This window comes from Candoia aspera, chromosome 3, assembly GCF_035149785.1.
Source record: "Candoia aspera isolate rCanAsp1 chromosome 3, rCanAsp1.hap2, whole genome shotgun sequence".
Classification (NCBI taxonomy): domain Eukaryota; kingdom Metazoa; phylum Chordata; class Lepidosauria; order Squamata; family Boidae; genus Candoia; species Candoia aspera.
The window spans coordinates 133,462,664-133,475,022 of record NC_086155.1 but is presented as its reverse complement, the minus strand read 5'-3'; the positions used below and the strand labels follow the sequence as shown (position 1 = coordinate 133,475,022).

Genomic DNA, 12,359 nt, shown 5'->3' with positions numbered 1-12,359 from the left:
TTAGATTAAATAGCAGAAGAGCTGTAATGGCAGTAGATGCAATAGAAGCCAAAGGGGGCCTGATCCAGCAGCTGCTTGTCAAGGTCAAGCCCAGAGGTCTTTTCCAAAGGTTTGCCTAAGTTAATGACTAAAGAGATGCTTTTCACTGCCATTTAGTGGTTGATTACATGAAATCTAACAATGACATTGTCCATTCTGATATGCCTGCCTCTGTATTCTTGTGTGTTTTAAATGCATTAAGTTTCATCCAGTTCTGCCTGATATGCTGAATGCCAATAAAACAAGCACAGAGCAATGGGATAAAATACAGTACACTGGCAAGGGAATGCGAAGTTCAGAACGTGAAAATTAAAAAAAATAAAGCGGCAATCGAAGCAGTGAGTTTTAAAAAAAACAACATCTGCTTGAATTCCTCCCTCCCTCCTCCATGCTCCAGAACTTTTCATCTGTCTCCCAAAAGCCTGCCAAGAAAATCATGTCACATGTATACTTCTGCCTGTTGTGTTCTCCTTAACATGTATTGTAGAACTCACAAAAGAAGCCTCCTTTCTTTGAATAACAGGAGTAACTTTTGTGGATGTTGATAAATGAACATTTCACCTTGCTACCTGACTATAATGACTAAAGATCATGAGAGGATTTATGAAGCATTATTTTCTTCGTAATGTGTGTGTGTGTTTGCATGTAGCTATTTTAAGTGAGAAGGAAAAAAGGAAAAAAATAGGTTTTATGTGTGCATATTTTTCTTTTCTGCCAAGTTCCTTTGGTGACAACAGCAATTATTTTAATTTCTGCTGGGAACAAATAACAGGGAGATTTGTGTGGGTTTTTTGCTTCTTTGTTAATGTGAAGGCTAAATAAGAAACAGATAGAAGGGGAATATCTCACAGAGCATAACCTTGTAAATTTACTTGAGAAGAGCATTGCATTATTTAAATAAAAATGAATTTCTAGTCTCCTTCAGGGCTAAATATCCATCCCTTTCTTTGGTGATGTTTTAACTCTAAAGTTTAGAAAGACAGAGTGACTCCCGCAAGATAATTAAACTGAGTACCAGACTTCTTATTGATTCCACCCCTGGCCCATATTTGTATTACTCCTTTCAGCCATTATGAGCTCCTAACATGTTAATTCCTGAGTGGAACCATCTACTATAGAAGCTGAATGCATAGTTAATACTGTGAGAAGTTGGGAGAAGCAGAGTGAAGGTAATTCTAATTTCAGTCCTTTCATAAGTAACTGAGTCAATAAATAGGTGAGTTAACCAACCCAAAACTAACCTCAGCCACTGTGTATTCTAAATCTTACAGTAACGTGAAAGGAGGCGACCATCTTGTTGTCCTTCTTCATGTCTGCCTCATGTTCAGGCTGAACTTACCTAGCCAGATCAAAGATTTGCATTGCCCAAGAAGCCTCTGGTTACACAAGCCTTTTCTGCGTGTGAACGTGAGGAGCGTAACAGAAATGGTGCCTCATTCTTGTTCCTCGCGTATTAAATTAATTAAGATTTGGACACGTGAATGGGATGATTTGTTTGCCCGAGAAAGAGAACCCAACAACAGCTAGAAGGGATCCTGCTATTTTCAGTCTGTTCATTTTCATAAAGAGCTGCCAACTATTTCCAGGATAGTGTTAATGGATATAGTCCATGCAAGCTCACAGAAAGCTTCAATGTTTTAAGTTTGTTTGTATCTTCAGAAAGTTGTGTGTATCCGCAACTCCATAGCCCAAAGAAGCATTGATGGAGCCATTATCAGTGAAATTTAACGTTCATTTTTTTCATTTCTCTTCCTGCAGAAACCCAGTTCTGTTCGTATTGATCAGTTGGATCGTGAGCAGTTCAACCCTGATGTGATTACTTTTCCAATTATCGTCCACTTTGGAATACGACCTGCTCAACTCAGTTATGCTGGAGACCCACAGTAAGCTGCCACTGTCAGCTCAGAGCTTAAGTGCAGCCTTACCGTTGATAGTAAAATGTAGCCATGCTTTTGTTAGAATTGTTCTGATTTCTCTTTTTTTGCTAGTGCTCCAGAGGAATCTAAAAATACTGACATTTTGTCTGTGCCAGAAGTTGTTTTTTTTTTCCCCTTTGTGTGTGACTTTTCATAGTGAAATTCTGGAGTTTACATTTTTTTGGTTCTTTTATGTTTTCATTCCTTTTTATTTCAGAACTTGAATGTTTGTTGTATGCTTTCTTTTAAAAGGGAGACAAAATAACATGCGCTTGAACCTATGCTGAATTTGTTCCCTGTTGAGTTTAGTGAATTTAATTCACTCCTTTGTTAGTTATATGGGACTAATCAACAACATAACATTTTTTTTCTAGGCAATATCTATATGAAAAATCCAAGCTTATTTTCAGGTGTCCATTTCTAAAATGCTTGTCCCTTTTTCCTTTATTATGAGTGGCCAAAGTGCCGTTTTTCCATAGAGACATTCCAGATGGTTGTGGTAAAGATTAGGTAGAATGAACTGAATGAACCTTACCATGCAATCATCCTTTCCCTGAATACTCCATTGCACTTTTAAAAAAAAAGATTTATTTAGGTACTTCTTTCCTTTACTGGAAATCTCGCAAAGTTTCAGTTGTATTTGCAATGGCCCAAGCCAATTTGTCATCTTCTGGTTCCAACTTCGAGATGCAGGAGATGAAAAACCTGGATACTAAGCTTTCATATACAGTGGATGACAGTGGAAATGTGTTAATTATACTCTTTCTTTGTATGGATATAAAGAGAATTCTAGTGTAGAAAAGGATTTCTGGACAGATCACTAACCCAGACACGTAATGTTCCAAAATGTAACTGTTGTTCTTTCTCCCCTCTTTCAGATACCAAAAACTCTGGAAAAGTTATGTGAAATTACGCCACCTGCTGGCTAACAGTCCCAAAGTGAAACAGGCAGATAAACAGAAATTAGTGCAGAGAGAAGTATGTTGCAATTCCATCTTTCTTCTTCCCTGGCTTTCTTTGTAATGCTTGCACTGTTGCTTAGGCAGCTGTCTTTAATCCGAGTCTTAGTTTGTTATCCAAGATTATGGGTATCTTAGAGTTTTGATTTATGTTATTCTGTGGTTCCTTTGGGGCGGGCTGATCTAGAAGAACTTTTCAGATAGATGGTATTCTGTATTTTGATTGACAATGCAAAGAGATGTGCACAGAAGACGGACTGTCATTTTAGGGGGTAAACTGCTGAGTGTCTGCTGGCTTTGCGGGTTCTTGGAAAGCATGCTGGGTTTGTTGAAATTTAATTTACTGAGGGCATCACTTGTGTGTACAAAAGCCAGGTCTTTCAAGTGGCATTACTAGCCCCTTTTTAAAATCATTTTTAATTTGGTATATATATTCATGACTTTTAGCTGCAGTGTGTCCTATGGATAGAAAGCAGGAAAATAAATAAATAATAAGCTATTCAAGAACTGTGTGTGGCTTCTGCAATATTGGAGATCTTCTGAATATATCAAAATATATTAGAATATTCCAAAATAATGGTAATTGTTTTCTAGGAACTTAGGAACCTATCTTACACAAATCAGATCACTAGTCCATCTAACTCAATATTGTCTAATCTGATTAAAAGCAACTCTTTAAAAGCTTTTAAACCTAGAAAAAGCAGAAGATAGAATTTGGTCCTTTCTCTTTACCAACTTAATTTTGTCCCTGAGCAACACTCCTTCCAGTACATGAGCTATTTGGAATTCTTAGGAGATTATATAAATGCACAGTACTAGTACTTTTTGTTGCTCGAGTCAGTAAATCACAATTAAATCCATGAATTCTCTCAGTAAAAAAGGGTTGCATTTGAGCAGGCAAGGAACTGCATGAAAATTCCCTTTGCGAGGACTCCCCAGGAAGCAATGGCGGACTGAAGTCGGCTTCGCTTTTTGCAGAGCTGATGACAGTCACAGAAGGAGGAGCCGATGAACGGATCAGCACCTCAAAATTCCTCCCCGGATAAAGGGGAGGACCTGGGATTGCCCATAGTGTTCCATACAGATGCTTCCCATGACCAGACCATACAACAGTGATCTCTGGTGGGTTGTAGGGCTCTGGGACCAGGATCAGCTTTGCCCAAGCCACAGTTTGGAGCCTTCAAAGGTACACTGGGTTCACCCACTTCCTCTCTTAATCACTTCTGGATGGTTTGTAAATTGCTTTTTGAATATTAAGAACCTTCAGAAGGACAAGTTTCATCACACTGGGTGACTCTCCCTTAATCCTCAGTGAAAGAAGTTTCATGTAAGTTTAAGAACTTAAAGATTTTTTTAAATTTGGAAATAAGCAGCAAAAGGGTGATTAGAACATTGATCCTGGAAAGTTAATAAATGGACTAAGGGGACAGATTGACTGGAAATAAGATTTTGAAACTAATTATAAGAATCCTTCCTGTGGTTTGTTTAAAATCCTATTAAAATATATGAAGTTTTGAATCTAAGTGTAAGAGGTTTTTCCATGGGAAATGTTGTGGATTAGAGAAAAACATGGTAAGAGGAGACCTTGAAGGTTGTTCCCTAGAGGCAACCAGAAAGAACTAAAGATTATAATAAAGGAGAAGAGATCCGCTAATACAGAATGGAGAAAAGTATTTTAACTCCAGAAGAATTCAAGGATATTTGGCAACAATGGACTCAGAACTTTCTTTTAAGATTGTTTCCTATTTTAAAAATAGGTTTAAAAGAAGTAGAAGAGGATACAACTGAGAATCAGGCTGTTTTTTATGGATGTAAAAATGACAGGCTACAAGAATGATATTGACAAAGATGTTACACAAGACTTACAAATGAAACTGGCTGATGTTTTAATAGCTAAAAGGGACACAAATAATAAATTAGAAGAATGACTTGGATGTGTGGATTTCAACTCAGAAGAGTGACTTGGACAACTTTCTTATTTTGGATTTACACAAGAGATGTGTTATACTTATGAAGGAGTTCCAGAGAAAAGATAAAGAGAGAACGAAAAGAAATCAACTTTTGGAGCTCTACTTAAAAGGAAGACTTAAGACTTTTAAAACCAAAAAGAAGGATTATAAAGTTGGCTTATTTGATCAAGGTTAAAATTTATATGATGCTTTTTTTCTAGTAGCTTTTAATGGGTTTTTCTTGACCAGGACTGAATGATGGGGCTTTAAAGATTTGTTTGTAGATAAGATATGGGCAGAAGAAATTTTTTGTTATATTTTAGAGAAAGTAATAAGCTATGGTGTTAAAATTGAAGGAAAATGTTAAACTTGCAAAGGAGTTTCTAAGAGGAGATGAAGAGAAAATGGTAAATTACATTAATTGAAGGGATTAAAGATCAAGATTTTCAATATGCTGTTGTTTGTGGTAGCTCTTAATGGACTTTTTCTTGATTAAGTTTGAATGATGAGGCTTTAAAAATTTGTTTATAGATATAAGATATGGAAAGGAGTTTTTTTGCTGTTACATTTTTAGAGAAAATAATAAATCACTGTGTAAAGGAAAGGAAAGGAAAGAAATATGAAATTGATTTTCTTGCTTAAGGTTAAAATATACATATTGTTAATTCTGTTAACTCTTAATGGACTTTTGCTGATTAAGACTGAATGATGTGGCTTTATTATTTGCTAATAGATAAAAGATGAGATATGGGGCAAAGAGAGTTTTGGATGAAATGTTAGAGAAGGTGATAAGTTAATGAAATTGTTTGTACTTGTCTTGCTGAAGGGAAAAGTCATTTCTTTATATATCTTTTTCTTTTTTCTTTATATTTTTTCTTTTCCCCCTTCCTTTTTTTCCTCTCTGCACTTTTTATTTTTTTCTTTTTCTTTTTTATATTTTTCTTAGTTTCTTTTAGTTTTAAACGTCAATAAAAATTATTATATATATAAAAAAGAAAATTCCCTTTGTAGGAAGACTGATGATAGCTCAATCACTTATGCAAATCATAAAACTTGTTGCTGTAGTCAATGCCTGTGTGAAATAGCCTAGAGACCACAGACATTGAAATTCCCATCCATAGTATTTACACCTTCTGAACAACAACAAAAAAAGAGTTGCTTAAGGCAGTCTAATAGCAGTCATATACCCAACCCTGGGTTTCCTTTTAATAGCAGAATCCTATTATATATCATAAATTACTTGTAAAATATTGCAACCTCACGTTTCTCCTTAAAAGCAGAATGCTATTCCATATCACTAAAGACTCTTAAAATATCACTCAAATTAAGAAGGAACGTGTATTTGTGGACTCAGGCAAAATTGAGAGAGCATTCTAAGGTATCTAGATCTAATCTTGAAATTCTTGCATCTCAGCTGTATGACGAAAAAATTCTAGACTAAAACCAGGGTTAGTAAATAATGACATACTTCATTAATTTGAGAGTGGGAGAGCGAAGGAGGAAGGAGGGAGAAAGAAAACGTCATATTCCTTTTTAAAAAGCAAAGCACTTTTCCCTTTCTTTTCTTTTTTTAAGTGCTATTACTGTACCGCTAAGTAATTCTCTACTGGAGAAATAGGGAACCTGTTCACACTTTATTTTTTTAATAACATAGTGTGATCCTACAGATATTTGCTCAGAAATAAATCCCACTCTATGTGGTGGCACTCCTTCTAATTAAATGTTTCTAGCAGCCTTGCACAACCAAGTGTAACCCAGTTGTGCTGGACTTCACGGTGTTACACGCTTATAGTTTGCATCTGCAAAATCAGTTTTTGGTATTCTCTCTCAGTGGGAAGTTCCATGCGCTACTAATAAACCTGCCCTACTCCTTTGAAAGAGGTACTTTTTTTTTTTAGACTGTAGACCAGCCTTTCTCAACTTTTTGACCCTGGAGGAACCCTTGAGATATTTTTCAGGCCTTGGGGAACCCCTGCACATTCAGGCTCAAATATAGGCCAGAAGTTACTAAATTATTATATTCGTTTCCTGTGCAGGCCTGTATATATGCATTAACAGTGTTCTTAAACTAACAGTAAAGAACGAAACTTACCTCTTTAATGTGAAGTTGCCCAAATCTGAAATAATTTTTTAAATAAATCATGATATCCCAGGGAACCTGTAATGACCTCTAGTGGAACCCGAGGGTGCCATGGAACCCTGGTTGAGAAACCCTGCTGTAGACTATTTTCCGCTTTACTAAAGCCTTTCATTGCTGCAGTGTAGAACAAATGGAAGACAAGAACTTTTTATTAAAAAAATAAATCTCTCTCTAAGGAATAATGGACAAGTTATTGTTAAAATTATAGTAGATAGCGCTTATGGGTGATTACATTTCACTGCAAAAAGAGAGGGAGGGAGACAGGGAGGGAGGGCTGCTTTGACATTTATCACCGTGCAGTGTAAATCTCTGTTTCTAGGTTTTATCACCTGAACTGACTGGTTGTTTTCTGAAAATGTCTCTGCTTCATTTCTTTGCTTCTATCATGGATATACTCAGGAGTCTTAGGGGAGTCACTTTAATAGAAGCCTACCATGGAAAGATTCCAGCAAGACAGAGGGATAGCTAAACACTTGCTTGTCCTCATTGTTCTTCATTGTGGGGTCTGTGATTCACACATGTGGATTTTGCACTTGCATGGAATTTCTTTATAACTACACCTTCTAGAATGTGTAGTTTTTTGGTAGGAATCCTGCACTCTGTTGGGCTCACTCCATTAATTGTCAGGCAAAGAAAGATGGCATTTTAAAAATGGAATGTTATGTTCTTGGAAAAAGAGATCAGTTGTTGCATCTGCCTAAACTGAAGGTAATTTTTTTCCAAGCACAACTCTTACAGAATCTCTTTAGCAAGATTTATTGAGAAGAAAGGGATGGGGTTGCAAGAACACCAGCAGCTGAACTATTTCCCTTCTAAAATTCATTATACCCCCAAGTACGTTAGGATGGACACTTCTTTCTCTTCTTCTTAACTGCCTTACTGGGAACTGGCAAGGTGGTGTGTATGTTGGTTGTGAGGAGCTAAGGCTGCAGATAATCTTTTCAAGGGCCTCATAATGTAGGAAATACTTCGTGGTGTATCTCTTCCCCCATCCCTGCCCTGCTTATTTTTTCCTGGAAGATAGTGTACCATTTGGATGCATCTAGTCCCGATTTCAAGGGTTTCCACCAGGCCTCCCTGGTTCTGCATATTTGCATGCCAGACTGTGGCGGTAACAAAGCCTCTCCCATTTATCCTCTCTCCTAAGGGATGTTGTAGGGGGGGTTTCCTATGTCGCCAATAGACCAAGCTCTCAGTTATGTTTTTTGAGTTCACTAAAATTTTCATTGTGAGATTCCAAACAACACATGAAGGATCTTCCCTCATCAAGACTCATGTTTTCCATAAATTAAGGAGAGTTTGGTTCCTCAGCAAAATAACATTCTCTTTTTCTTTCTCTAAAGGAAGCCCTGCAAAAAATCAGGCAGAAGAATACCATGCGGCGTGAAGTAACTGTTGAGCTGAGCAGCCAAGGATTCTGGAAGACGGGAATTCGTTCTGATGTCTGTCAAGTGAGTTAGAGCTTCTATCTTCCCAAGGGATGATGAAAGCCAGTTTTAATTATGGCTCTTTCAAACCTGTGGAATATGGATAAGATGGAGTATGGCCCCCAGATTCTCAAAATTCAACAACCCTACTATTGCAGATCTAGTCCTGGAGACACCCAGTATCTCTTGTATTTTTTTGCTGAAGTGAACAGAAGACTGGCCATTGGGTACTCATCATGCTATTCCCTTTCAGAATAAACGATCCTAGAGAAAATCTGTCTCTGTGGTCTCTAAGAGTTGTGACCAATTTGATGACACATAATCAGTCAAACTTACGCAGAGTGCAGAAAAGTGCAGATATGAGGCACATACCTCATTTCTGGACCAGCCTACGCAGACAACAGGAAGAAAAAAAAATCTATACTGTATATATCAAAGCAGAACTCCACAAGAGGAAGTCTCAACAAGGGGGATTCTCAATCTTGCTTAACTATCTTCTTACCTTCTTATTTTCTTATTCTTGGTTGCTTTGAAACTGAGACGTACAAAGTGGAATTCGTATCAATGATATTATTCCTCCCTCCAGATGATTTCCTTTTTATATGTAGCTTTTGTTTTTGAGGAATAAATGTACTAATGGAAAATCCATGTCAAACAGCAGCTTGCTTTCTTTTAGCACGTAGAAACAAAATTGTTCATGGCCTTGAAAGCCTTTGCAGCTTATCTATTCAATCGTTCTTGTTCTTTTTATTGTAAAGGACAGCAAAGTACCAAATGGCAAAGGATCTGCTCTACTGCAGACTCAATTGTTTTTGAGAGAAAACTACATAGATGTAATACACCTATATGTATTCATATATTCCCCAAAGATGTCAAAAGGAGACAGTGTATCTTTATGTGTGTGTGTGTGTCTGTATGTGTGTTGTTGTTGTTTATTCGTTTAGTTGCTTCCGACTCTTCGTGACTTCATGGACCAGCCCACGCCAGAGCTTCCTGTCGGTCGTCAACACCCCCAGCTCCCCCAGGGACGAGTCCGTCACCTCTAGAATATCATCCATCCACCTTGCCCTTGGTCGGCCCCTCTTCCTTTTGCCCTCCACTCTCCCTAGCATCAGCATCTTCTCCAGGGTGTCCTGTCTTCTCATTATGTGGCCAAAGTATTTCAGTCTGTATGTGTATCTATATCAATATCTGTGTTGCTTCCTACCAGATTAAAAAGCGATTGGATAGAATTAAATGTATATCAAGACCATGGGCGAGCATGTTACAGAGTAGTTAAAAATTATTGGTGCAGTATTTTTCTTTCCTGCCCAGTGGAATAGATTGGTTCAGGATTAGAGTTTCAATTTAATAAATTTGAAATGTTCCTGTGTTCACATGCTGCTAACAAAATACCTGGGGCACAGTCCCTGGGCAGATGGTTGCAGAGTTTTCACAGAGAGGATTTCAATAAATATCCTACTGCCCTTCTTCCATATTTTCACTGGCCTGTGGACAGACAGCACAACAAGGCAAATGAGGAGCTTAGGGGTTTGGGCATACAAGTTCCATCTCAAAAGCTCTTCTCTTCCCAGCTTGCTATCTCTCGAGAATCTCCATGGACAGGCACTGAAGAGATCTCTTCTCTGCAAAGGGTTGCTCATTGTAAATGAACAATTCCTGGTATTATCCAAACTCCAACTTGTCATGGGTACTAGATTGCATGCTTGAATGATAAAGGTCTTGACCTTCTTCTGTGTGAGATCCTTTGATAACAGCTATCATCTCCCCCCTCAGTCTTCTCTCTCCAAGGCTAAATCTTCTCAGTTCCTCTCTTCATAAGACCTTCTAGCCTCCTGATCATCCCTGTGGCTCTCTTTTAATGTTCCAGTTTGTCTGAATCCTTTTTAAAGCACAGTGCCAAGAATTAGACACAGTATTCAACAAGGGGTCTCACAAATACAGAATATTCCTTCCCTTGATTTGGAAGCCATACTTCTGTTAATTGTCTAAAACATTATTTGCTCCCTTTTTTTGCAGCAATATCTCACTGCTGATTCATATTTGGTTTTCAGCTATTACTCCAAGATTACTCCATGTACTTTTACCAAGCCAGATACTCCCCATTCTCTACCAGCATATTTGATTTCTCTTTCCTGAGTGAACTTCACATGTGTTTTATAGCCCATTTCTTTCACATATCAAGATTATTTTCAATTGTATTTCTGTATTCTAGAGCTGGAGGTATTTCATTCAGTCATGTGCCATTTGATAAACTTTCCTGCCAGCCTTTCATCCATAAGTGTTAAAAAGTTGATTCAGAGTCCAGGTCTGAAACTTGTGGCATGTCACTTGATAAATCCCTCCAGCCTGTTGAGGAACTATTGATGAATGCTCTTTGAGCATGATTTTTAAGCCAGCTTGGTTCCACTTAATTGTTGTGCCTTCTTCTGTAGCCCACCCTTTTTATAAGTTTGTGTGTGTGTGTCTGTGTGTGTGTGTATTTCTCTCTCTCTGTCTCACTCAAGTTATATTATGTCCACAGCATTCCCACAATCTGCTAAGGAAGTTTCATTATATTCATCCTCCAGGATTTTTCAAAGATAAAGGTTTGCCTAGGCCATCAGCAAATTTTCAGTGATGAAATTCATCTGGTCCTGGAGATGATGATGATGATGATAATTTGGTGCCTTTGAGTCAGTGTTGACTCCTGGTGACTGCCTGGACTAGTCCCTGCAGTTTTCTTGGTTACATTTTCAGAAGGGGTTTGCTATTTGCCTTCTTCCTAGGGCTGGCCCAAGGTCACCCAGCTGGCTTCGTGCCTAAGGTGGGACTAGAACTCTCAGTCTCCTGGTTTCGAGCCTGATGCCTTAATCATTACACCAAACCGGCTCTCCCTGGAGATTTAAATTCATTTAAAGAAAATAACTTTTTTTCCCCCCTGAGCATGTTTCTACCCATCTCGAACTTCAACCCTGCCCCTTATTCTACTCTTCACAAATGCTTGGTGGAACACTTAATCTGTCGTTGAAGAAGACTGAGCTAAAATAGGAGCAGAATAGCTCTGCCTTTTCTTTGTTTCCTGTTAGCATTTAGCTATATTTACTGAGCAGCTGTCATACCAATTCTTTTCTTTCTCCTTCATTTAGTACATAACTGAAGAAGCCCATGTTTTTGTTCTTGGCATCTTTTGCCAACTGTGTCTAATTCTGAGCATTAGTTTTCTTGACACTAACTTTATTTATTAATTTCTCACATTTATATGGCCGCCCATCTCACACAAGACAACTCTGAGTGGCTTACAACAATGATATAAAAACAGTGAATCAGTAAAAATAATCATTACCAAAAGATAAAAGGATTATTAAAAGAATACTATCACAAAATTATAAACCTCTATCCTCTGAGATTATTGATATGTATTTCTTTTTTACCTCCTATATGAAATACAGCCTTTTGTTGTGGTTGTTGCTGTTCTTTATATTTATATATTATGTTTTTGTTTTATTTATATTACCTCATTTGCCTCCTAGAAGAAGCAATTTTAATGGAAATTGAATCATCCATATATATTCTTTTTTAAAAAAAAACAACCCAAAATTTAGTAACTATCAGTGATGTTCTGTCTCCTCCCTTCCTAAACTTGTGTACCTATCAGTTGTGGTTTCCATAATCTGAGCCCTTAGATCGATATACCAAAGCTCTGAAGTTCTAGTCAGGTGTCTGTCTAATCCCAATTAAGTCATGGATACACTGCATGATTTAGATAGGTCATATACTTCATCATTTTTATTTCCATAAATGTGAGGGAAGTGGGTTGGAAATAACATTTTATTGGAGTGTTCTGAGCATTCATTATTACATTCTGAATTTAATTTAAGCAGATAAGGAGGTGAGCAATGAACTCCCATATCTAAAACTGATGTGTAACCACTAATTTACTGGGTGGT

General features: G+C 37.5%; 1 protein-coding gene across 3 annotated transcripts in view; it reads left to right on the top strand.

Annotated features, from left to right (window-relative positions):
- DROSHA (drosha ribonuclease III) overlaps positions 1 to 12,359 on the top strand; it is a 101,019-nt gene that overhangs the window by 30,141 nt on the left and 58,519 nt on the right. For all 3 annotated transcript variants that reach the window (XM_063298775.1, XM_063298772.1, XM_063298774.1), the window contains 3 exons: positions 1,798 to 1,922; positions 2,834 to 2,933; positions 8,347 to 8,454. In XM_063298775.1, coding sequence (XP_063154845.1) covers positions 1,798 to 1,922; positions 2,834 to 2,933; positions 8,347 to 8,454 — 333 coding nt within the window. The remainder of the gene's footprint in view (positions 1 to 1,797; positions 1,923 to 2,833; positions 2,934 to 8,346; positions 8,455 to 12,359) is intronic.